Source organism: Glycine soja, chromosome 10 (genome assembly GCF_004193775.1).
Source record: "Glycine soja cultivar W05 chromosome 10, ASM419377v2, whole genome shotgun sequence".
Lineage (NCBI taxonomy): Eukaryota > Viridiplantae > Streptophyta > Magnoliopsida > Fabales > Fabaceae > Glycine > Glycine soja.
In genome coordinates, this window is record NC_041011.1 from 8,863,129 (window position 1) to 8,889,613 (window position 26,485).

The 26,485-nt window shown below is 29.1% G+C and overlaps 1 protein-coding gene across 1 annotated transcript; it reads left to right on the forward strand.

The window, feature by feature from the left end:
- The first annotated feature begins 4,814 nt into the window (after nucleotides 1–4,814).
- Nucleotides 4,815–22,087, forward strand: LOC114371320 (probable aspartyl protease At4g16563). Its single transcript, XM_028328789.1, has 2 exons — nucleotides 4,815–5,088; nucleotides 20,194–22,087. The coding sequence occupies exons 1-2, from the start codon at nucleotides 4,815–4,817 to the stop codon at nucleotides 21,723–21,725; spliced, it is 1,806 nt and encodes a 601-aa protein (XP_028184590.1). The 3' UTR covers nucleotides 21,726–22,087.
- Nucleotides 22,088–26,485: the final 4,398 nt, after the last annotated feature.

The window sequence follows — 26,485 nt, forward strand, 5'->3', positions numbered from 1 at the left end:
ACTATCAAGTAATAATTTTAATTGATGATGTAATAATGACGTTGATAATATCTTATTACTTCATCAAAGAATCTGATAAAATATTCACATGTAATTTTTTTTGATAAATTATGTTTTTAATTTATTCATTAACTACTATAGTAATATCAACTATTTTTGAACATACCATGATTTAACATCTTAGATTAGTTAAAAATTGTACCCTAGAATAGACAATGACCATTGTTTTAGAAGAATAATACTGACTCAAATGAAAAAAAAAAAAATCATTTAAAGAATAAAAGACCAAAAATATGTTTTTTTAATTTCTATTCTAAAATTCATAATAAATAAATATTTTAAATTTTTTATTAACATACATATTTCTTCAAATAATCAAACTTTTCCATCTTTTTTAAAGTATACTAAATTAGACAAAATACGATATTTTTAAGTGGTAAAGAAGAAACAAATAAAATAGAAAAAATATTTAAATTAAAATAATGTATAAAAGATGTGAAGTAATATATGTTTCCATATTTTTAATTTTGTTCCTTCTTTCATTACTTAAGTTGTACTTCCTGATGTAACTTCAATTGTGTTTTCACGTGATTTTTAGGGGTGGTTTAGTTGAAGCATATAAACTTTTATTCATGATTTTTTTTTAAAATAATGTGGGTTTCACCTTTTCATAAAACTATTTTATTTTAAATATTTATTTTTTTATTCTCTTTATTTTTTACCTTGTTGATTAAAAAAAACTCACTTTAATTTTGGCTAAAATAAAATTTTGGTCTTCCTATTTTTTTTTATTATTAATTCATGATTTTAGTTCCTCTAATTTTTAATTGAGACATTTTGTTTTTGACTTTTAAAGAGGTCATGATTTTAGTTTACATATTTTTTAATTGAGACATTTTATTCCTCAATTTTTAAAAATTTTATAATTTTAGTCTCCTTGATCAATTTTAGACTTAATTATGTACTATATTAATTATTTTTTTAATAAATTAAGCTTATTAACAATTGAATAATTTTAAATAAAATATTTATCATATAAATAATAAATAGACACATGCCAATTAATATTTATGAAATAGACTCAATTAATATTTATGAAATACATAGATCAATGTTTGAAATTAATCACATGGATTAAAATTATGAATTTTTAAAACTGAAAAATATAATATTTCAATTAAAAAATGAAAAATTAAAACTGTAAATCTTTTAAAAGCGATGATGAAATATCTTAATTAAAAAAAAGATTAAAATTACTGATTTAAAAAAATAAAAAAGTAAAATTATACTTTTTCCTTTAAAATTTATCCTTCGTTCATTCTATTTTTTTATCTCTATTTTCTTTTGATGAATATATGCCAAATATGAGATGGTTAGTTTTCGGCAAATTGACCTAATGGGGGTAGTTTTACCAACTATTTTCTCATATAGGTTTGTTTTGAAATATATTACCAAGGGGGGCTGTTTTTTACGTGATTTTTTCCCTGCATGCAAGCCAAATTGCCATGCACATTGGTGATATGACGAGGGGCAGACACGTGACTTCTCGCCACTACTACTGGCGACATAGCCAGTGGTTATCGCCACCTACATTGGCGAGTCCAGCGTGGACTCATCTCGCTGGTTTGATTGGCGAGTCCAGTTTGGCGCATCGTAGGTGCACAAGGCTAGGGCTGGGGCTGGCGCAGGGGTGCAGGAGTTGCAGTGCAGCCGTGCAGGGGAATCGTCATTACAACCGGTGACTTGTGCTTCGTGGGTATCGCCTCTACTGCTCGCGATTTGTGCTTCGTGAATACCCCCCCCCCCCCCCCCCCACCAAACCAAAGTAAGCACACATTCATCTCTTTCTTCTTACTTTTGTATTACGCATGTGCTGGTGGGGAGAAGCTTTGGAGAAGCTTTGGCCCTCATGTTCTTCCATTTTCAGTTTTCTCAAAAGTTGGTAAGTTATTTAATATTTTTTGTATTTTATTTATTTAGTTGTTTGTATTTTGATAATTGAATTAGTTATTTTAGATATTATAAAGTTTTTATATAATAGAATAGTTTTATGTATTGTAAGTTATTAGTTTTGTATACCTTAGTTTTAGTTCTTAGTTTTATATGGTAGATTAGGTTTAGTTTTAGTTTTATATATTACGTTAGTTTTAGTTATTGTAAGTTATTAGTTTGATATGCTATGTTAATTAGTTTTAGTTCTTAATTTTATATGGTACATTAGTATTAGTTTTAGTTTTATATGGTACGTTATTTTTAGTTTTAATTATTGTAAGTTATTAGTTTTGTATGTTAGTTTTAGTTTTGTATGCTATGTTAGTTTTAGTTTTAGGTATTTTAAGTTATTAGTTTTGTATGCTAAATTAGTTTTAGTTGTAGGTATTGTAAGTTATTATTTAAATTTTGCTATTTTATTTAAATTTTGTATGCAATGTTAGTTATATGGTACATTAGTTTGTATTAATTTTGTGTATATATTGTTTTAATTTTTGACCGCAAATATAAATATTATGTTATATATTTAAATTTATATTTACATGTAATTTAATTTATTTGTAGAATATATTTAAATTTTGTTATTTGTATAATATATTTTGTTGTTGAAATATTTGAATTTAAAAAAATATAATTTGTTTTTTATTTAAAGTTATGTTTGCATGTATTTTAATTTATTTGGAGAGTATATTTAAATTTTATTATTTGTATAATATATTTTGTTTTTCAAATATATATATTTTGTTATTTATTCAAATTTTAATTATTTGATATATAAATTTAATTAATTTTTTGTAAATGTACTTAATTTTTTTTATGTACAATTAATGTATAAATTTTATTGTCAATTTATTGTATTATATTTTATTTTGCAATATCAATGACATCTTCCTCGTCATGTTCATCAAAATACAAATTAAGTCTGATCCAATTGATAGTGACATTTTATGGATGCAAGCTAAGCATGTTTCAAAACATATTTGGAATGGGGAAGAAGACATAAATCTGGTTTATTTGTAGAATATATTTAAATTACACATCAGACCTATTCCCACGTATCAAGGTCAAGAAGAAATACTAGAGGAAATTATTCCTCTACTTCGGCATTATGGTTTTTACTGGATTATGAAGATGAAATACTTAAAAATAAATGCGGCATTAATTAGTGTCTTGATTGAAAGATGGAGGCCCGAAACATTTCACATGATATGCAGAGAATGTACTATTACTCTTCAAGATGTCTCAGTTTTATTAGGTCTCCGTGTGGATGAGTCACCATTAATTGGTCCAACAAATCTTGATTGGGCTAATTTATGTGAAGAATTGTTAGGAGTCAGACCACAAAAATGTGAACTTCAAGGTAGTGTGGTTAAATTAAGTTGGTTGACTCACCATTTTCCACAATTAAATAATACGGTAACGTACAACAACTAGAAAGGTTTACCCGTGCATGGATCCTTAGATTCATAGGAGGTTTCCTATTTGTTGAAAAAAGCAATAGCAAAGTTTCCCTTAAGGTACTTGCAATTTTTACGTGACTCTAGAGAGTGCAACACGTATGCAGGGGACCTGTCGTGCTTGCTTATTTATATAGAGAGATATGCAGCCCACCGATTACAAAACTAAATCAATCGGATGTATGCGCATCTTAATCCAAATGTGGGCATGGGAACGATGCACAACTTTGCCTCCAAAGAGGACCCCCTCCTATCAGAAAATAAACCATTCGGACACAGGTTAGTCGTTTAAAAAATTAGATTTCATTTGAAAATAATTAATAATGCGACGTGAAAATCAACATATTGACAATGATGATTTGATAGTTTTTCGTCGCAAATTAGATATTATGAAACGACATGAGGTAAGAACATCGTAATGTATTGGTTAAATAATGTGTTGTTATATGCAGTTTCTGTGGGAGTCTTACACAACAAATGTTATGTCAGTCTTGCCTCCAATTTGTTTGGTTGGAAGTGTAGCGTGGTGCGCAATGGTGCCACTCATGTGTTTCCAAGTTGTTGAGTGGCACCAATCCGATAGAGTTTTGAGACAATTTGGAATGCAACAACCAATTCCAGGGTGTCCTTCGCAATTCCTAAAAAAGCTTGAAACTTTGAAAATAGAAAATTTAAACACATAAAATTAAAAAACAAAGCCTTTTCGTTTCATCTCAAATCTAGTTTTGAATGGAATATTCAATGACTAAAAAATGAAATAAAAAAAAATGAAGAATTCAAAAAATGATTCCAAATTGAAGGTAAGATAAGAAAAAAGGTTCTACATATTCACAAAAAAAAAACTATGTACGTAGGTAGAGACAAAAAAAGAAAGGATCAACAAAATTATTATTATAACTAATCTTAACAATGATACCTTCAAAATAAATAAATCTACTTAAAAAAAATACTATACTACACTTAGATTAAAACTTTATTGTAGCCTCCAAATAATTACTTCAAATAAATTGATGCAAGATAAATTATTTCATTCAGAGTAACTTACCCAAAAAAACTTGAAGCTAAGAAATTTTAATGATGAAGAAGATACACATAGAAAATTTTTTAAACCTCAATAACAAATTGAAATAAATCTACTTTAAAAAAATACTATACTACACTTGAGATTAAAACTTTATTGTAGGCTCCAAATAATTACTTCAAATAAATTGAAAGAGAAATTATTTCATTCAGACCAACTTATAAAAAAAAACTTGAAGCTAACAAATTTTAACGGTGAAGCACACAGAAAAAATTTTAAACCTCAATAACAAAGCACGAAACACTGAACTGAACCCTATTATTTAAACGAAAGCTAATTCGCCAATGGAAGTGACGAAATATGAAGAACCTATCCCGCCAGCCCTGGTTGCAAAACCAGGCTGCTCTGAACGCCCTCTGCACCTAGTCCGTGCCTCTAAAGAACCTATCTCCCCAGCCCTAACCCTGTGCACCTATGACACGCTAAACTGGACTCGTCAGTCAAACCAGCGAGATGAGTCCACGTTGAACTCGCCAATGGAGGTGGCAATAACCACTGGCTATGTCGCCAATGGTAGCAGCGAGAAGTCACGTGCTCGTCCCTCATCATATCACCAGCGTGCATGATGATTTGGCTTGCATGTAGGAAAAAAATCACGTAAAAAACAACTTCCCTTAATAATATCTTTTAAAATAGACCTATATATAAAAATAGTTTGTAAAACTACCATTAGGTAAATTTGTCCTTTGTTTTCTCCCTATTATGTCTTTGCCGACACGATGTGGATGTAGGCTATGCTGCTGACAAGGGAGGGCTTAGGTGTTGAGAAGAAAGAAGAATGATTGGTCGAGTGGAGGAGTTATGGCCGTTGATGGATGAAACCGATAAAAAAGTGTATTTGTGACTGAGAAGGAGCATAGTGGGACCTACCAGACGTTGATGTATGCAGCTTCGGTTATAATGCACACGTGCGACAAGGCGCCGGCAACGCCACCGACTCTTTAATTTCACTCCTTGTTGTTCTTGTTCTATTCATTCTATCCTCTATGCCCATCACCCATACCATACCATTCTGATTTGATCTAATTGACACTATGTACCCTTCCCTCGTGCTCCTGTTTCCTGTTCTCTCCTTCTGAGACTCATTTTTTGCATGTCACTTACAAAATAAAACTTTGGGAGTGGTCCTCCAAATTGCACTGTAGGGTGGCTATGCATCTATGATAAATCCAAATTAAACTAAAGATAAGAATTTGGATTTAGATTTTAAAATTAGAATTCCGATGATCAGATTCCGAATTTGAGTATATATGTAGAATTCGAATCAATCCAACCTCATGCTATTTTTAAAAACTTATCATTATTTTATATTGTGTGATTATATATATAATTTATAATCTTTATATTGTTTAATTCTATAATTCACACTTTTGATATTATTCATTAATTTTCTTTCATTTTTTTTCATTTTTTTGTTAAATTCTATTCTCTATTCTTTTTAATAATTTATTTTATTTTATTGAGCAATTCAATGACCTAATTTGAAACAACTCAAATAGGATTGATTTGATTGGGGTCGACAACTTTTGCACTTTCTGGGCAGCATCCTTGTAGAAAGGAGTTTGACTACTTTTTTTTATTTTATTAGAATACATGCATGACAAATTGGCAACTTTTTTTTTTTTCTATTTTCTTTGCTTTAAAAAAAATTCACTAGTGTCGAACCAAAATGCTCGAGTACAATTTCCTATAATACATAGTTCAGCTGTTTAAGCAATATAAATAGAAAATTTCAATGTTTTGGTAAAAAGAAAAGTATTATATAACATTGTTATGAACATATCTAATTTTAGTTATCACGAAAAGCAAAAGAATAAGGTTTCAACAAATGAATGACGTATTATTACTAGTTTTCTTAACTTGCATTATGTATTTTCTATCGCGTGGATTAAATAGAATTCTGAATATAGGCCCCATAATGGAAGCTACAAACAAGACCGCTGAACCATATCTGCATTCGTATAGCTCGACATGGGTTTGAAAAAATTGGTTTGGTGATTTGTGGACCAAAGTGTTTTTGGATGGATGAAGACAAAGACGCTTGTTTGAAAAATTCAAATGCATGTCTTTGTTTCTTTTGGGACTTAAAAGTGAAGAAGACGGAGAAATAAATTGTATTTGTGATTCTCATTTGAATTTTTGTATACATGAAAGTAGTAACATTAATTCTTGTAACGTGGAAGCCATATGATACTTAAGGTGTCACATTAGTGTCTTTGACCCCATTAATCAATTGAGGTTAATAAAGAGACTAATTTAGTTGATGATTCGTATTTTTAAAAATTATTTTGATATTTTAATAATTTTGAGACTAAATTGACGTTACATTACAATTTTGGGGAAACAAAAATGATGATTCACAGAAAAAAAACCTTGGTTACATATATTTGGTCATTATAAGAAAATATAATAACAATAAATATCAGTTATTAGACTATTTACTCATAATATTAAAAGATATAGATATATCTGATTTTTTAAATAGTTATTAACTAATTTTTAATTTTAATCAATCATACATACATCATATATATATATATATATATATATATATATATATATATATATATATATATATATATATATATATATATATTTCCCGTCGTATATAAGCCAATTGAGTTCAGACCACACAACTTTTATTCCAAGCAACTTTAAGTTACAAGGCTCTCTCACCTAAATCTCTAATCTTTTAGGTTGAATTTTCCTATTATGTTTAGCTTAACATGTAGTAACAATATTCTAGGTACAGGTGTTACGAAGTTTTTATCTATATCAAGTAATTATATGAATACACTAATCGGTTATAGGCATAAGTTTTATATAATTTTGCTAAACAATGATAAGTACAAGTAGTTAGAATTTTACTTATATTATATGTAAAAATATTTTTGTTTTATCTACACTAATTTATGTCTATGGGTAAAAATGTCTATAGATATAAATCATCTTTCTTATAGTGAGCATAAAATATATTAATAATATATTTTTTTATATTATTATTCAATCATTATTCATTATATTATATATAATGAGTTTATACCAATAATATCCAATATAATTGACCAATAATGTCCAATATAACTGATAATTAAACTTTTATGTTAGATAATTTTGATTGATAAGTATGAAGAAGATTTTGTTGAAAGAAATAAAATTCATTTCAATAATCCATACACTTTTATGGAATAGCCTTGAGGAAAAAAAATATAATAAGTTTATTAATTTTGATAATATTTTTCCAATTAATTAATAATATAACTATTTAAAAAAGATAAACTTTAATGACAAATCAATTTACCTATAATATTTAAAAATTCTTCACTAAAATTTTAATGATGCCTAATATTAGTGACGAAGTTGAAATTTCCTCACTGAATTTTGTCACTGATAAATTATTTTCTTGTATAATTTCTGTTTCAGTTTTTATAAAGAAAAGAAACAACGACATGTGAATAAGTAAATGAAAAACAATTTTTTCTTAGAAAGAAATGGATAAATGAAATATAATTTTTTTAAGTAGTGTAAGTTTTATTTATATAATTTTCTTTATTTCTTACATAAAAAATACATTCTTTTATTTTTGGATCAAATATATTTTTCGTATTTATAATTCAATATCTTTCACATTTTTATCCATATAATTTTTTTTCACCTTAAAAAATGTGTTTGTTTTATTTTTATTTTAAAAAAAATTAGATAACACTTTAAATACTAAAAAATATATTTTGAAAAATGAAAAAAATAATATATAAAACATTTTAATAATAAAAAATAAAATAAATATATTTTATAAGAATTAAAATATTTTTTTATAAGAACAAAAATGAAAAAAATATTAAATTATATGGATAAAAAATAAATATAGCATTTTATTTTTATCTATCTAGATGACATTTTTATTTCATCTATTTTAATTTTTTTTTTTATTTTCCTCTTCTGAGTAAAATTTAATTATTTAATATCATTTTGTTTAGTGTAGTAGAGCTGAACTGCAGAAGACGTCTATGTCAATAAAATTACATTTATTATCAGTAGTCGTGTCTAAACAAAGGATGAAGGGATGTAGTAGTGTGTACTGAAGTGTTGGTTGATTGGACAATCGACACAGTTGAGGCCTGCACCTGCCAAACTTTTATATTCTTTTTTTTTCGTCATTTAAAAAATTTAAAATAAAAATATTATTATTTTAAAATTCTATTCTTATATCCCTACATAAGAAAGAGATAATAACAACAAAAATATTAAAACAACGTATTAAAAATTTATAAATGATTTTCATGTAAATAAAAAAGGTAATTTTTTTACTCGTGTATAGTAACTTTAAATGACAAAAAATAAAATAGTATTCTTTTTGGTTACTCTAAAAGTTTTGGTCTGTTCGAAATTATTTATCACTTCATAATATTAAAAAATATTAACAATTTTTAATAAATACAACTATTTACTGTCTCACTTGTGTATTAATTAATTCAAAAATTAAAATCTATGTTTTCAGTAAGAAACTAACAATTTTTAAAAAATTACATTAAATTATACAAATTTTACAATATAATTGTTTATTATGATCTCACGTGAAAATTAATTAATGAAAAATATTTCATTCTACTTTCAGTGAAAAAACTAATAATTTTTTAAAAAGATATATTACATTGTATTATACCAATTCTAAACAAAAAAACAATATTTTAATTATTTATACAGTGTCGGTATAGGTGGCAGAAATCCATGCCAAAGAGAAAATTCAATTAAGTTTTAGGAGAGAACAGGAAACTTTTATTCTGCATTATTAGGGCCTGTGTGGCTGCGTCTGAAGGACGAGGAACCGATTTTGGTCAAAGGGAAAAAACAAAAAAAAATGTTGTCATTTAATGTATTTCTTATTTTCTGCTAAATATAAAATATGTATAGCTGATCTTTCAATTCGCACTTCATTGATAAATAGTTAATAACTGTTTAATTAGTATTATTTTTAAAAATACTGTTACTATTCTGACTCTATTGATAAATATTCGTAGGTGATAATTGTTTAATTAATATTAGTTTGGCTTTGGCGTTTACCAATTTTAAAATCATATTTTTTATTCTTGAATTTTAAAAAATATCTGAACATTAATCCCTGAACCATACATTTTTATCCTCTTGGGTATTAGTTTTATGTTCATTTGGATGATGAAAGGTTTTGAGAGAAAAGAATTGAAGTAAAAAGTAGGAGTCTAGGAGAGAAGAATGAGTAAATTTTTAAATTGTTTGGATTGAGAGATGAGAAAAAAAATAAAAAAAAGAAAGAAAATAAGTATATATATATATATATATATATATATATATATATATATATATATATATAAAGATATATTTATCCCAAATAACATATTTGATTTGGAATATTAATTCTAACAATTATGCTATTAAGTTTAGTGAATTTTTCTTTGTATTAGAAGAGTATAATATTACTAACCAGATATATATTTTAGACCAAACAAAATCCACTATTAATTATGTGTTTATATTTGGTGGTCATGCAATTACTTATAGATTAACTAATCAAAGAATAATTATTAAATCAACAATTAAGTCGAAGTTTATAACTCTAAAACATGGTTGATAAAGAGGCCTAGTGATTCTTAGGAAACATTCCTTCAGGAATGAAATCAAAGTGAATCTCACTAATGTTTATGCATGGTAATTACAAAGCAACAATAGTTATTGTAAAGAAAAAAATTCAATGGTAATGATAAGAATAGACACATACAATTGAAATATAACGTGAAATTTTTTTTTCAAAAATGGAAAAATATATATTAATTATGTGAAATGAAAAAGAAATTTGGTGAATCCTCTAACAAAACTCTTAGTTTCGTTTTCATGATAGAATTCGAAATGATTTTATTTAATCTTAAAGAACTTAAACACCATGCAAATATATAAATACTTAAACAACATTGTGAAGTTATACATTTTAAATTATTTTTATTCACAATCAATTTTACTCGTGGTTCAACAAATTGTATTCCTAACTTATGGATCTAGTCTTTATAGTTGCACAATTTTTTTTCTTTTTAGTTTATATACTTTAAATGACCTATTTTAATCCCTACATTTTTTTTTATCTCTTTAGTCTTTATACATACATAACTATTTTTAACCCCCTTTAGTCTTTACCCTCTAAACTAGCAGGTAATAAAATGGATTAAATATAATACATATAAGAACTAAAGAGATGATTTTGAGTATAAAGATTAAAAGAATAATGTTTGAATAACTATAAAAATTAAATAAATAAGTAAACGTATAATATTACATATAATTCAATATGTATAGTCCTTGTCAGTCTATTTTATGAGTTTTCCAGTTTAGTGTTCAATAATTCTACAATTGTTCGATCACTTGTCACTTTACTTGTCTCTCATTTCATATGGCAACTATGAACTCCACTTGTCCGTTTGACGGTGCATTCAACATATGGTGTGGTGAGGTAGAAAAGCAATTATATTACTTGGTTTATAGGAAGTCTGCATTGTTCCTTCTTTAACGTGAGTTGAAATATTTTCATAACTGATATCAAGTCACGTTTACTAAAGATATTGCCAAAAAGAGAGTTTATAGATAAGAGATTCTAAGATTAAGTTAAGTTTAAATTTATACTTTAAATAATATTAGAGTGCATTTTAATGATTGTTAAGTATATTATGTCATTTATTATTGAATTTTATCAGACTATTTATGTTTAATTCATTAAATTTTCCTCTCAAAATGTTCTGTATGTGAGGAGATATGTTGAAATCCTAAATTGACTAGAGAAACAAAATAATAAAAATATATAAATAAAAAATAATTCTCATCATATACATTGATTCTATTGAGTTAAATTTAAATTTACTATCTAAAAAATATCAAATAATCAAAATTTTAACTATAGAGCACATAAATCAACTTATTAAAAATATTTTAGTTTTATAAGTAATCTAATGCAGTTATATTAAATATTCGAAGAAAAACTTTATCATATGTAATAATTTTACTTGTAGCGAATAGATTGTTTCCCATAGTATAAATATATATATATAGTAGTGTGCAAGACCTATAAAATCTATGTGACATTTTATGGCACTCAGCAACAACACATGTAAATTTTCCAGGTTCTTATTACATGAGCGTAAATGCTTGATCTTTAACCGTCGCGCTCTCCAAAAAACAGGTTATCCCTAACCTATTAATATTCAAATGCATTTGAATATATATTATCCATTGATTATCTACAAGATATAATTATTTTTTAACTTTTATTTATAAAAAAATGTTTATCTTTAACCTTATCTATAAGCTGATAATTATCTATAAAGTTATAACAATCCTTACAAATAAAGACAAACAACCACACTCAACTAATATAAATATAAGTTTCATCAAACTCTTCTACACGACTCAATACACACTTAACACACGACAACAAGCCCATGTCTCTTTCTCTTTCTTTCATGCGAGCTTTACTTAAACATATTCTTGTTTTATTTTTCTAACTCATATTCTTATTTGAGCATCGAAGTCTTTTGTTTTACAAGTCTATGCTCCTGTTAAAAACACTTTCCCTAACCAAAAATTCAAGACCTACTTAATCACGTCCATCCTTAGGTGTCGCGATTCTAAATTTTGGTATATATATATATATATATATATATCATTAAAACTTATGCCGACTTTTTAGTGTCACAGCCCCTTTTATCCCTTTCTTTGGACCTTAAAGTCAGGGGAGGCATTTCGTGACCAAATGGTATCACGGCAATTTGTCAAAGCACTGCAATTAATTGTCGTCGCCTCATCGGATCCACAAAATACCAATTAGCGTGAAAATGATATAGTCCATACCTATTATCATTCAACGCCCAGTGCTTGGAAAAAATAACTTTTGAACAATAAAATGGGACCATATGTACACAATGTCAGATTAAGAAGAATATGCACCATGATAGCAGATGGAACAACCTAGATATCCAATAGATTCACCTACACATGTATCCAAATGTGCGATGATAAGAAAAGCAAATAGCTGGAATGACATGAACAATTGAACATTGCTGCAAACCTTTTGGCATTGTGATATTTGAGAAGCCATATGTATTAAAACAACGATAATTATGACAGTGGGTAACCCATTCAAATGATTAAAGTTAAACTTGAAGTAGCTGAACACCATATAAAGCTCAGTGAGTTATTATTAGTCACAGGTGACACTATTAGCATTGATGGATGAGAGGAAATGCTACACATAAAATGCAAGTACCTTGCGTTGGCAAATAACACCTAACAGTTTATGATTGCCATATCCTTGGATTTGGATATAAATTCATCATTTTTTTCCCTTTCACATGTAGGTTATTTAAATGTCTGTAGCGGATGGCTATGAGCATGTTTTTGGGGGCCGAATGTCTGTTCAAAAAGTATAATTAAAAAGTCTCTTATTTGATTTTAGTTGGATCTTATGGTAAGTTGAATTTTATCTCAATTTTGACTTAAAACTCAATTTGAAATAGAAAAAAAAGTTGTTTATGTAAACTTAATATCTGTTTTGTTTTCAATTGAAATCCTGTAACGCATGTTTCAATGCAAATCAATTGGATAAAAATAAAATAGACACAAAAATAAAAATCTTGATCTGTTAATAAAATTATTTCTACTTCAGACATAATTTTGTAACAAAAAATCAAACATACTCTTAGTTTATGAAATGAAATTTTATCAAATGTAAGTATATAAATTTTAATCCAAACATATATTAAAGGACAAACAAAGAAAATACTAAAGAATGTTTGAAATCCTGTTTGGAATCTTGTAAACCCCAAATTCTCCCTTTTCAATACAATAAACATAGAAGCAGTGAGATTGTTGGATTGGTTTTTAGTTGAATTCAAATTAAGTTCCAAACACACTACTATCACTGATCATTAAAGTTACAGTTCATTTTCTACCTAAACAAAATTGTTAATATTTAACTTCATTGTTATGAGATTAAAGTTTGTTGCATATAATGAGTGCAAACTGGAAATATATAAGTGCCTCAACCAATAATATTACAGAAGCTGTAAGCAGACACATCCAAAATAATGGTCCAGGTTCCAATAGTTTTCCATCACCCTTTACCTGCACATAAAATTGGTTGGGGATGAACTCTCAAATAAATCTCAATATATGAGACCAAAAATATAGTTTCTATCCTTGCACTCTTTTGGTCAAAGGCTTTACTTTTGTAATCAAAGAAAAATAGTGGTTAATTAAAATACTGATCAGATAATTTTTCCATAAACACTTATAAAACAAAAAATTAGAAGACAAAGTAAATTAAATTTCTCTGATAAACTAAAATATGAAGCTCTTTTAACATTTTACTTTTTCAAAAGTTGATTTTAGTCTGTATAGAAAGTTTAATTCATTTTTTTTCTTATAAATTAAGGTGGCTTCTTCTACTGTGTGAAGACATTTTAATTTCTTATATGCTACCAGTAAATTAGGCCGGCAAATAATTTTATAAGTATTTTGAAGATTGCGCCTTGTCAATGTCGAAGCCCGAATCTCACATTCAAATACCATTTTTGGCATTGGGGAGAGTAATTATTAAAAATCCAAAATTTTAGTTTTAATATCGGTACTAATAATACATGCACCACCTCTAACCGCGTTTATAGATTGGTTGAACATTGGTTAATGATAAATCACATTTTGCCTGACTCACATGTTAGATGCGGCCGTGACTTTTAGACGTGTATGTAATTATTTTTTTCTACGAGGAATAAAATAATTTCTTCAATCGTCTTAAAATGAGTTAATATTTAATTGTCAATTGACATTTTTCTGTAGAAAAAAAAGTCTAACCATGAGAAAATTGAAGTTTTCCCTTCTAAAATAGTCAAAATAATTATGATTTTTTTTTGTTAGTAATTTTGGTGATTCTTGAAAAAATTAATCTTAAATGAAATTATTATTTTTTATATTAATTTTGAAGTAAAATAATTTGTTATATAATTTTTTTTAGTTATTTTAAAAGCAATTTAAAAGTATTTGTTTGGATCTAACGCAAAATCTGCCTAAAGTTTTTTTGACTTAAAATTAATTATTTTGGATCTAGAACTTATTTCTTAATATAGAATTAAACATATGGATATTTCTTAATCTAACATGAATCCGAATCTCATAGTTTATAAATAAGTTTATTCCAGTTTTGCACACATAAACAATTGCCACCATTCTACAATATGCAAAATGATTTAGAAGGATCTTAGTCATGTATGATCATAATCTAGTAACTTCAACCCAGTATCGGCCGCCTGAGTTCTTGACTATATAGTCCATCGTTGGTTCAAGGTCATCCCCCCGCGTTTCTCTGTCCTTTTCTTTCTTTTATGTATAGTATTTTTTTTTTTTTTACACATCACATGTATTTTTTACATATGATATTATAAATGATAAAATTTTTCTTCTAAATATTAAATGTAATTATATACTCATCACTTAAATTTGAGATAAAATAATTATTTTTAATAATTCTATACTCCTAATGAAAAAATCTAAGTATCACATTGATTATAAATAATATGTTAAAATAGAGTATATAAGTGAAATAAATTTTCACTATATGAGTTCATTTTTGGAATTGGGTTAAATTTAAATTTATATTTTAAGATGATATCAGAATTTTTCTTAAACCCATTAAATGAGTCATCCATACTCTAATTCCAAAATTGTTGAGCTTGAGGGGGTGTAATGAGAAAAACTTAAGTCTTACATTGATTATAGATAATGTGTCAAAATAGAGTACATAAGTGAAAAATAATTCTTATTTCATTAGTTAGTTTTTAAGATTGAGTTAAACTCAAGCTCAAATTCAAAGATCGTCCCATAATAATCATCGTATAAAAATATCTCAAAATAATTATCATTTTAATTTTTCAATGTAACATTAATTATTTTTATTCGCTAATATCTCTATCTCTTATGATATCAATGATTTGAGTTAAAAAACAACAAAAATGAATTAATAATGATATGCTAATTTTGTAAAATCATTATTCATTTTTTATCTATTTATTGACTTTTTTTATTTATGTAAAATAATCTTGGACAATAATTATAATGACACATAGGAATATTATTTATTATATAATATTTTTTTAAAAAATATTATTAATAAATAAAAATATTTTAAAGACTAAAAATAACGACTTTACCTGCCTTACCGACTAAGTTGAGGAAAATCATTGTCGAATGTATTATTCATGAAAATGATAAAATTATGAGGCTTGACAATACAAAATATTTAAGGAAATGTTTCCGTGAATCACTAATTATCATCGATTGCTGTCTGCCATAAGTGAAAGCAATGCCTACTTTCAAGTCTTTGAACTAACTTGAGAAATGCATTAAGACAACAAGACGAAAAAAATTACACGACAATCTGTAGTAAGTATCAAATCCAACAATAGACATGTTCAATGAATCTCCCACGATGAACTTAGATTTTCTTGACGTAGTTTTCAATTCCCATGTTCGAATTGAGTTTTCAATGCCCCGGGCGAAAAGCATATTCTGTGTACCACCGTCAAATATCTTTTTGAACATTATCCCTATGGATACTAGGGGATTCTTCTGACTTTATAGGATATAAATCAGTTATCAGTTACACAAGATGATGACTTGTACATTCTACTATATAATTTTTAAATTAAGATAGAGCTTTTTCTTGGTACTGAATTAAGATAATGCTTTAAAACAATGAAATGAATAATTTATTAGCTAATTAAATTAAAAGAGATTTTGAATTTAAAATGATTATTTTAAATGACATTATTCTTTAATGAAAAATGTGTGTGTCTGTACAAATATCTTTAAATTAGTTAATTTTCTATATATAAAAAATGAGTTTGTTTTGTGTTCTGAAAAACTTAGAATCCGATTCAAAATGCTAAAAACGAACATAAAAGAGTTTTGTACGAAAATAGAAAATAAAACTATGTGCTCGATAGTTACATTTGGCTAAAGTTTTCAACACCAATAAATTATTTAACCTATTCGCTTCTAGCATTAGTATTTTTCTTTTTTGAACACCGGGTTCAATTTAGAGACTTTCAGGGTTTAGAACTAATGTTATACAGTATTTGGTTGTGGAAAGAAATAATGAGAAGAAAAGTAGGATAGGAAAAAATGGTTTAGGGTTTGTAATAAAAATATTTATGCAGAAATTTATACACTAAAAGTAAATCCAACTTCTAAAAAATATTAAATTTGTTGTCCTTATATTTCACATAAACGAGGTGATTTTGATTTCTATTGAAATTATATCATATTTGTTGAATATGAAAATTAAAAGTAAATAAAATATTTTTAAAATATAAAAATATATTTTTTAAAAATAAAAAAGTATAATGTTAAGTTTATATTATATTTAATTTATCTTGTCAATTCATAGAATCATAATAAAATAAGGCTGGCCAATTGGCCCGCCGAAAATGAAGAAAGTCACCAGCAAAAATACTGAACAATGAAGGCCAGTAGTGCGCTGGCTGCACAATTCTTATCGTTCCCGAGACTGTTCATAGTGGCCTAAGTAGGAGAAGGATAAGGAAAAAGAAAACTTAGACCTGGCCCAATAAGTGTGTGTTAAAAAGGTTGGGGATTGTTAAAAAGGTTGGGGATTGCTATTAGCTCCACTCCCATTCTTATTGGCCCCTACCAAGGAATTGACTCCTTTTATATATCCAAAATGCCCTTCCCATGAAATCTTGATTTCGTTGTATAACATACAGATAATTTCGTTGTGCAGTAATTTTCACACTTCCTAATATAATGAAATCATGATTTTGTTGTATATTGTACAACGGAATTACAATTCCGTTGTATATTATTTTGTCACCCAAAAAAAATAACAAAATCGTGATTTTATTGCACTATTTGGGGTGAAAAAAATAGTACAATAGAATCATGATTTAGTTGTACTATTTATTTTAAAAAAAATTGAAAAATAAATTTAAAATACAGTTGGTGTTTTTTATTGATTGAACATTGCAACACTACAATAATGGACTGAGCACGTTGCTTTTTATGATATGTATTTGATCGAACACTATTTTTTTTTCTGAAACGCATACCAACCATATTAAATATAGACACAATCTAAACTACTTATATTTTTTCGGTGCGATCTCAACCATTGTTATGACTCATGAGAACATAATAGATCATCTAATATAGATAATAGCAGAAGTTTGATGCAACTCAACACCTTTGATTGATATCACCATATTACGAAAAACATGGTGAGTGTATTTGTTGTTGTGTATTGTAATGGTGATATTATTTTATCATATAAAGGGGATGTTGTTTGAATGTCCTAATGATCTTAAAATCGTCACAATAAGTGTTAACATGTTGCTTAATACTTTAAGGAAAACAATTATGGACGCCATTAGAGGTAACAAATTTTTACTTGACCTTTTTTTACTATCGACGTGTTTTTGTAAGGAAAAATGATGAATACAAGTATATGAAGCTTAAATGTGACGATGATGTGAGAAAAATGTTTTTCATCTTTTCGAAATTTAGTAGCAAAAGTCAATTGAGTTGAATGTAACATTTGACCAATCTCCAGATGAAACCCTTATCATAATTTGGAAACCAAGGAAACCAAGATCTATTGATGAGATCATTGCTCTGATGCATAATAAATTTGTGTAGACATATTTTTACTTTATAAAAATCGTATGTTGATTTTTTAAAAGAAAAGTCTTAATAGTAATCGGTTGAAGAGACCATTGTTGTTACATTACTAGGTGTGTGTTGTTTAAACAGTTGATGAACAAAAAAAAAAGAAAAAAATAACAATAACAATAAGAAGAAATGATAACAAACAAAATAACAATAAGAATAAGAATAACAAGAAAAAGAACAATAACAACAACAGTAATATATGTCCAATACAATAATCAATTGCCTCTGCCACCCTTGCCACCATCCTTGCCTGGCCTCTTCCTGGGTCTTATCAGTGTGCCTGAGTTGCACTCAATTGCTAAGCCCTCCTCCAACAATTGCAAAGCTTGTTGTATTAATTGATAATGACCTATGTCCTTTGGCACTACTTTGAGGTCCAATAAGCTTTACATAGCCCTTGACGCCATCTGGAATCGATCTTGCAATAACAATTATAATTAGTAACTATTTTCCCGTGACAATTTAGGGAAAAAATCAACAAGATCCAATTTGTTGATAGTAGTTTCCATCTGATACATAGTCTGTCAATGGCTACCTAGGCTGTGACTGTCGTGGATTGAGCAATAAACATACAAGACCACGTGGTGACTGTCTCTCCTCCCAAGGAATGACATAGATGTGAGAAACTTTATAAAACCAATACAGATAGTTAGAGGTGCAAGCCCAAGGATCCCTGGGTGGCACAACATTACCTAGAGGAATGATATGTTGCTGCCACTCCTCCACTCCTTATCACAAAGCTGATACGAGCGACGGGAAGGTAGCTGATGTGGAATCATTTGTACATGGCCAAACTGCCTCAACATCATCTCTGGACAATAAGGCATCACATTAGTTTCGCATATGATGAAATTAGAGAAAAGAGTTTATCGTGCCAAAGACCTCACACACCATTGTTGTCCTCGTATGAACAACAACTGACAAACAACATTTATTTATAGGTTATTTAGTCTCTCCCTAATTGAAAGGGCAATCTCATAACCTTTCAATGGCTTTCATTTGGTAGCTAGTGCATGGGTTGTCGGCATTATAAGCCTTCATCTCACTATAGTCAACACTAGATAGATGCACAAACATCCATAATTGTAATAAATATTAATAAAAATAAATAATTACAGTAATAAAAAGTAATCGCAGTAATAATAAAAATATATTAATAAAATAATTTCAATATTAATAAACGGGGATTTGGCCGAAGAAAAAAAAATCCTAACGAATCATGCTCCCCATTTAACATAACCCAGATATACTCGAATTTAACCTGGTGCAACATATTGATTAAAGTGGTTTGAGTACTTTTGCTGACATTTATTAACACATTAGTTTAAAGCAAGTGACAAACATATAATCAATGGATATATCTTTTTTCTTGTTTGTTTCAATAAAGCATGCCTTTTTGGACAAATAATTGACGATGACAAATTAAGCACCAGCAATGGCAACTACGCCTTTTCAAATTTAGTTTTCATTTGATGCCTCATATATTTTTAAAAACAATTCTATTTGAGATATCGTTGAATAATAGTAAATCTGAACAATTCTCTCAGTAAAAATTCAAACTTGTTTTCAAGTTAAATAAAAATTAATTTTGATAGGAAGTAATGAAGTATGCACACCAACACGAATTGATTTCCAAAGTTAAGCAAGCATTCCCTTAGACACTAAAAAAAATAACCGCACGCCAGTGCCATTCGCGTCCACTAGTAAATTCGACAGAATTGAAAACAAAGAGATTCGTTTTAGTCATGGATGGGATAATGAACAGCCCAAAAATATATGAAAAGTATAAATAAACAGCAAAGGAGATTCCTTTTAGCCATACCACGTCAGAACTCCCGTTTCCTTTGGTTTCAAGTTTTGTAATTAAAATTAAAAAAATCTCTTCATATATATATATTGCTCTTGTAGCTTCCATTTCCGTTATAAATAAACAACCAAAAACCAAAAAAACTTCGTCAAAACCATCCCATCACCTTCACACTCGAAGGCGTTTTTGCGTTTTTTCTTTCCCTCAAAATGCTTCTTCCTCACATTATTCTCTCCCTCTTCTCTTTCCTCTCCATCATATTACTATTCACCACCATTACTTCATCCACCCCCACCCCCAACACCATCATCACCCTCCCTTATTCACCCACCACCCCTCTTCAAGTAATTCACACCCATTCCACACCCTCCAACTCGCCGTCTCCACATCCATCACAAGAGCCCACCACCTCAAAAACCACAACAACCCTAGTTCACTCAAAACCCTAGTTCACCCCAAAACCTACGGAGGCTACTCAATAGACCTCAAATTCGGAACCCCACCACAAACGTTCCCCTTCGTTCTCGACACTGGAAGCAGCCTCGTCTGGCTCCCATGCTACTCCCACTACCTCTGCTCCAAATGCAACTCTTTCTCAAACAACAACACACCAAAATTCATCCCAAAAGACTCATTTTCTTCAAAGTTTGTTGGCTGCAGAAACCCTAAATGCGCTTGGGTCTTTGGCTCCGACGTTACGTCTCATTGTTGCAAGCTAGCCAAAGCCGCTTTTAGTAATAACAATAACTGTTCCCAAACATGCCCTGCATACACCGTCCAATACGGTCTCGGCTCCACCGCGGGTTTTCTCTTATCAGAAAATCTCAATTTTCCCGCAAAAAATGTTTCTGATTTTCTCGTCGGCTGCTCCGTCGTCTCTGTCTACCAGCCTGGCGGAATCGCCGGGTTCGGCCGGGGAGAAGAGTCCTTACCGGCGCAGATGAACCTCACGAGATTCTCTTATTGCCTACTCTCTCACCAATTCGACGAATCGCCGGAAAACAGCGACCTCGTCATGGAAGCTACCAACTCCGGCGAGGGAAAAAAAACCAACGGCGTCAGCTACACGGCGTTTCTGAAAAATCCGTCAACAAAAAAGCCCGCGTTCGGCGCGTACTATTATATCACTCTTAGAAAAATTGTTGTTGGTGAAAAGCGCGTGAGGGTTCCGAGGAGGATGTTGGAGCCCGACGTTAACGGCGACGGCGGGTTCATCGTTGACTCGGGGTCAACGTTAACATTCATGGAGAGGCCGATTTTCGATCTGGTAGCGGAGGAGTTTGTAAAGCAGGTGAACTACACGCGCGCGAGGGAGCTTGAAAAACAGTTTGGGCTGAGTCCGTGTTTTGTTTTGGCGGGTGGCGCTGAAACGGCGTCGTTTCCCGAGATGAGGTTTGAGTTCAGGGGTGGCGCGAAGATGAGGCTGCCGGTGGCGAATTATTTCTCGCTGGTGGGGAAAGGTGACGTGGCGTGCTTGACGATTGTTTCTGATGACGTGGCGGGTCAGGGTGGGGCGGTGGGGCCCGCAGTGATATTGGGGAACTATCAGCAACAGAATTTCTACGTGGAGTGTGACTTGGAGAATGAAAGGTTTGGGTTTCGGAGTCAGAGTTGCCAAAAGAGGGTTTATTAAAATTATGAGTTTGCAAAACAATAACAATGCATTTACGTAGTAAGTGATTTGCAACTGTTGGATAAAGATCGTACGGTTCAGATCATAAATATGTGTTTGAAAATTATTTAACGAGATTTACGAACCGTCTGATCTTTATCAGATTATTATAGTTTGCAGACTGCGTGAAAATGTGATATTGCCAATTCGAATTTGGGTTGGTGATTACAAGTTATTCTTTGTTTTGTTGGTTGAAGACCTGAAGTTGTAGAATGTAACAGGGTGCTACTTTTTTTATTATTATTTTTCTTAATTTATTTTTCTTAGAGTAACCAATTATTGAATTTCTAATATTAATAAGAGAATCTAGTTTTAGTCTTTTACTGTTGTTGCCAAAAAGTGTGAAGGCCAGAGTATAAAAAGATATTTATTTTTTTAGTATATCACATTTCTTTCTTTCTTCTAATTATGAGAGCAAACTTTCGTTTTATATATATTTTTGGATGTTATTCTTGTAAAAGGTTGCTTTTCATGAAAATCTTACTCAGCAAAGAAGCGGTATTGAAGCATAAGAAGATTGGTTGCAATGTTCATGGTTCCACTATTTATCAAGATCAGAAATCAGCATATTTAAAATGTTGGAGTACTTAAAACCATAATTGGAAACAAGACTCCCAAAACGAACTTAAGCTAGGAAGTGGATCCTTAATTAATCTTCCCGCTAGCTGTAAATGAATATATGGATTAGATGATGATGAAAGAAATTCTAATAAAGAACTGGATGAACCAAATGTTGATGATAGGGATTATGATGATGATAACGGTAACCACAATGAGAATTAGCATATTTTATACTGTAGTGTGATTATGTTTTTTGATGCGTTGAAGATCTGGATTGTGAGTTAACTTATTAATAGGGGTGTGAATAGGCTAAATCAGGCTTTTAAAGGCCTGAGTCTAGTTTACGATGAATTTTTGAGACCTGAGTCTGACCTATAGCTTATCAAAAACTTTTATTTTGGCTCGATCTGACCTTTTTTAAAAGTCTAGCCTGACTTGATAGCTTTTTTAAAAACATTCTTGACACTAAATCTTTAATAGGAAAGTCAAAGGAAAGGAAAATGAAACGTTAGCAAAAATATGAAAGTCAATTAAAATAATGAGGAATATAAAGAGATAGACTCATACCTAAATTGTAATTAAAGTCTTACTTGATTATGTGTAATCAAAGTCTGCTAGTTTAAAAAAATAATTAATTGTATCCAAAAAATAATATAAGTATAAATTGGTATCCAATATATATATATATAGGCCGACCTATCATGCTTATAAGACTTTTTAGTAAACCTAAGCCTGATCTATTTAATTTAATAAGTTTTTAAAAAAGTTTGAGTCTAACCTTTTAATTAAATAGGTCATTTCGGACCAGACTTTATGTAGGTCAGGTCGTAGGTCCCTGGAGGCCGACCTGACTTATTCCCACCCCTACTTATTAAGGGTTATATCATCATTATTATGATCAAGAGATTTATTGTTGGCATTGAAAATTTATCAATACTAATAGTTTGTTGTAACTAATATTGATGTCTTTTCACCATATTAAGTTTCTTTGTAGTGTAAGGATGCTCATTGCTGGACTATACATATATGTTGATAATGAAAATGATGGATTCTCTAATTTGAAATTTTAATTATATGGCCTCTCAAAAATATGATTCTACGTACAAATATGCTGACATAACAAGAAAAGTATTAAAACCTTAAATAAGATTTGACAAATTCTATAAAATAAGGTTTTACTTATTTAATATCTTTATATTTTTAACATTTATCATTTTTTGCTATTTCTATTTTTTTTCTTCGTATCATATCACTTATTATAAAACCTAGGTGTAGATTATCATCTTGGGTGTTTGAATATTATTTGAATAATGGAAGTAATTTTTAAACATGCCCTACGGTGACATGATCTTTCAAGAGAGGACTCAGATGATAGATTTATTTCTTTTTCATCTATGATTTGAATATGATTCCTAGAGTTCTTTATTTATTTTTTGTGCAAATTATATTCCTTGATCACTTCTTTCCTTCTTCCTTTCTCATGCGAGTTAAGAAAAGGGGACTTCATTCCAAAAGGGATCGATTCCTAATTTATTGTTATTTCGGAAGTTTTCTTTCAAACGATGGGGAGGGAGAGGATTGGGTTATCTTTTATTCGTTGTTTCCCTTTGCATTGTTTTTCTTTTTTGCTTGTCCTCTTGCACTCAAAGAACCAGCCCCACTTTTTTGTTTCCTGTAGGCTAAAAGTAATATCATTTTGTGCTTGTGCATGATCACCAACTTGTAATGCAAGTCAAATTGCCACTTGATTTTAGTGTTAATTTGATCATTAGTTTGTACTACCAATTTTTATCAATAAATGATCTCTGCCTCAAAATTTGTCCGATTATCTTTATTGCACCTTTTCTTTTAATTACGTTTGCTTTATCCATATGAGAATCCGAGACCTTGCTAGCACTTAAGGTTTAACTTTATTGCCTTTGTTATTTGTTGTAAGCTTGTAATTGCACTAGATTGGACAGAAGAATGAAGTCCACGGATGTGAAAGTACCTAATGAAGATATGGCCAATCCCAATAAATCAAAGTTAAGGATAAATTGTAATTTTAGTTTTTTAATTTTTTCAATTTATGATTTTGGTTTTTTTGATTTTTAATTGTAATATTTGGTACTCTTAATTCTATAAATTTGTGATTTTAGTCCCTCTAAGATTATTAATTAATAATTATGAATATTAGAGATATTAAATTAATTATAAATTAAATACAAATTATTAATCATTAAAAAACTTTAATAAAAGACTATTAACCCAAATTAACCCAAATGTGATGTATTGCTGGTGGAGTCGCATGCGGTACTGAAAATAGAATAGGTGTTTATAGAAAAGAGGAGAAACATAATTGTGAAAAATTAGAAATAATAATTTTTATTTAATTTTTTAATAATTAATGATTTTGATTAATTTATAATTAACTTAATAATTTAATTAATCAAATTTTTTTATTAATAATCTATGAGAAGAATCAAAATTATTAATTTATAAGATTAAGAAGACCAAATATTATAATTAAAATTCAAGAGATGAAAATAATAAATTTAAGAAACTCTGCGAATAAAAATTATAATTTAGCCTAAACTTATTTTATTGTGAGTTGTTTCTTACAAGTTGGGTTAGGTTTGTTGCGCTTAGTTTGGATGTTAGCCTCAGATCTAATTTGTTGGTAAAAAAACGAAAATATGCTAGAAAACTTAATTAGTTCCACTGATTTGCTTTCAAGAAAATAATTGCACTAATTAAAAACATTCTAGAAAAGATAAAAACGTTAAAAGTGAAACGATAGTGATGATCATTTCAGTCTCAACCCAATAAAAAAAAGATATGAATTTGTGAAAGAAAATGATGAGATGAATTATAGTGAAGGTTGAATTGCACGTGTCATTGAATACGGCTAAAGAGTACGTTGGTGGGTTCCAAAAGGTGCTTGAGTTTGTGTTTTTTAACTGGATTACACATTAGCTAGTGGGAGTGATGAAATCATGAAATGATGAATCCGTCCTAAATATAAATCATCAGTTATATTTAACTATAAATGGGTTTGTAGATGGTTGGATTGCTTAACATGTAAGTCTTGAACAGTGTGTTTTCTTATCCCCTTCTTTGGCCGTTCAATTAAGAGAAATTATTTTTATACAATAAATTTCTATAATTATTTTTTTTATAATTAATTATGAGATAAAAAGAAGAGAAAACTGAAAAAATATATATTTCATTAAATAATTCTTTATGTCACTCCTATAATTTTTTTTTTACCATCAAGAGAGACGTAGAATTGTTCTAGCTTTAATGAATAAATGTTGTTAGTTAAACTAGTTAGTGTGTAGTTTATTCAAGTCAGGTAGCAAATACCGACAGTTAAAAAAAAATGTCTTTTTTTTTCTTTGAATTTCAATTTTTTTTTATAATTTATGATAACATCATAGTTGATGTCCGGCTCATTGTTAATCTCTAATTTAAAACAATGGAGAATCACGTAGATACTAATAATACTATAATAACTTGCATTTAATAATATATTTTATCATTGGAAATCACGAGAGCTGATATTAATTCCCATACAAACAAACAGAGACTGTCGAGATTGTGCGCATGCCTTACATTTGCTATAAGCTGTTGACTATAGAAACACATATATTATGCAATATGATAATCACAATGACCGTGAATCCTAGGAATGATGATGGAGTAGTTTCTAATTTCGTTTGGTTAGCAAACAAATGTGAAAAAACGGATAAGATAAAATGAACCCATACAATTCAACTTCGGAAAGAGAAGAGACATTGATTAATACTTTGATTGCTTTAGCATGTGCGCGTGAGTGTGTAGCTTTTCTTCTCGTGTTCCATTGGTGTTGAGAATTTGGTTCTGTTTTGATATGATCTTCTTAACTTTTCATACACCTTTTTTGTTTTAGGCCTTATTGCATAAGCTGATCCATATTTGATATATCCAAGTTCAACAATAAACTATTGGGTTTTGAATCCTACAATCCCTACGAGTATCCTGTACCTTCCTTTTGAAAAGTCAAAAATACTTAAAGAGATAACACATCCCTTTCCCAACCTTAACACCTCCTTCAAAAAAACTCAAAATCCTAACACCCCCGCGACGACGACACCTCCTTCCCACGACAACTCTTCTCCTTCCCACGACGACATCTGGTT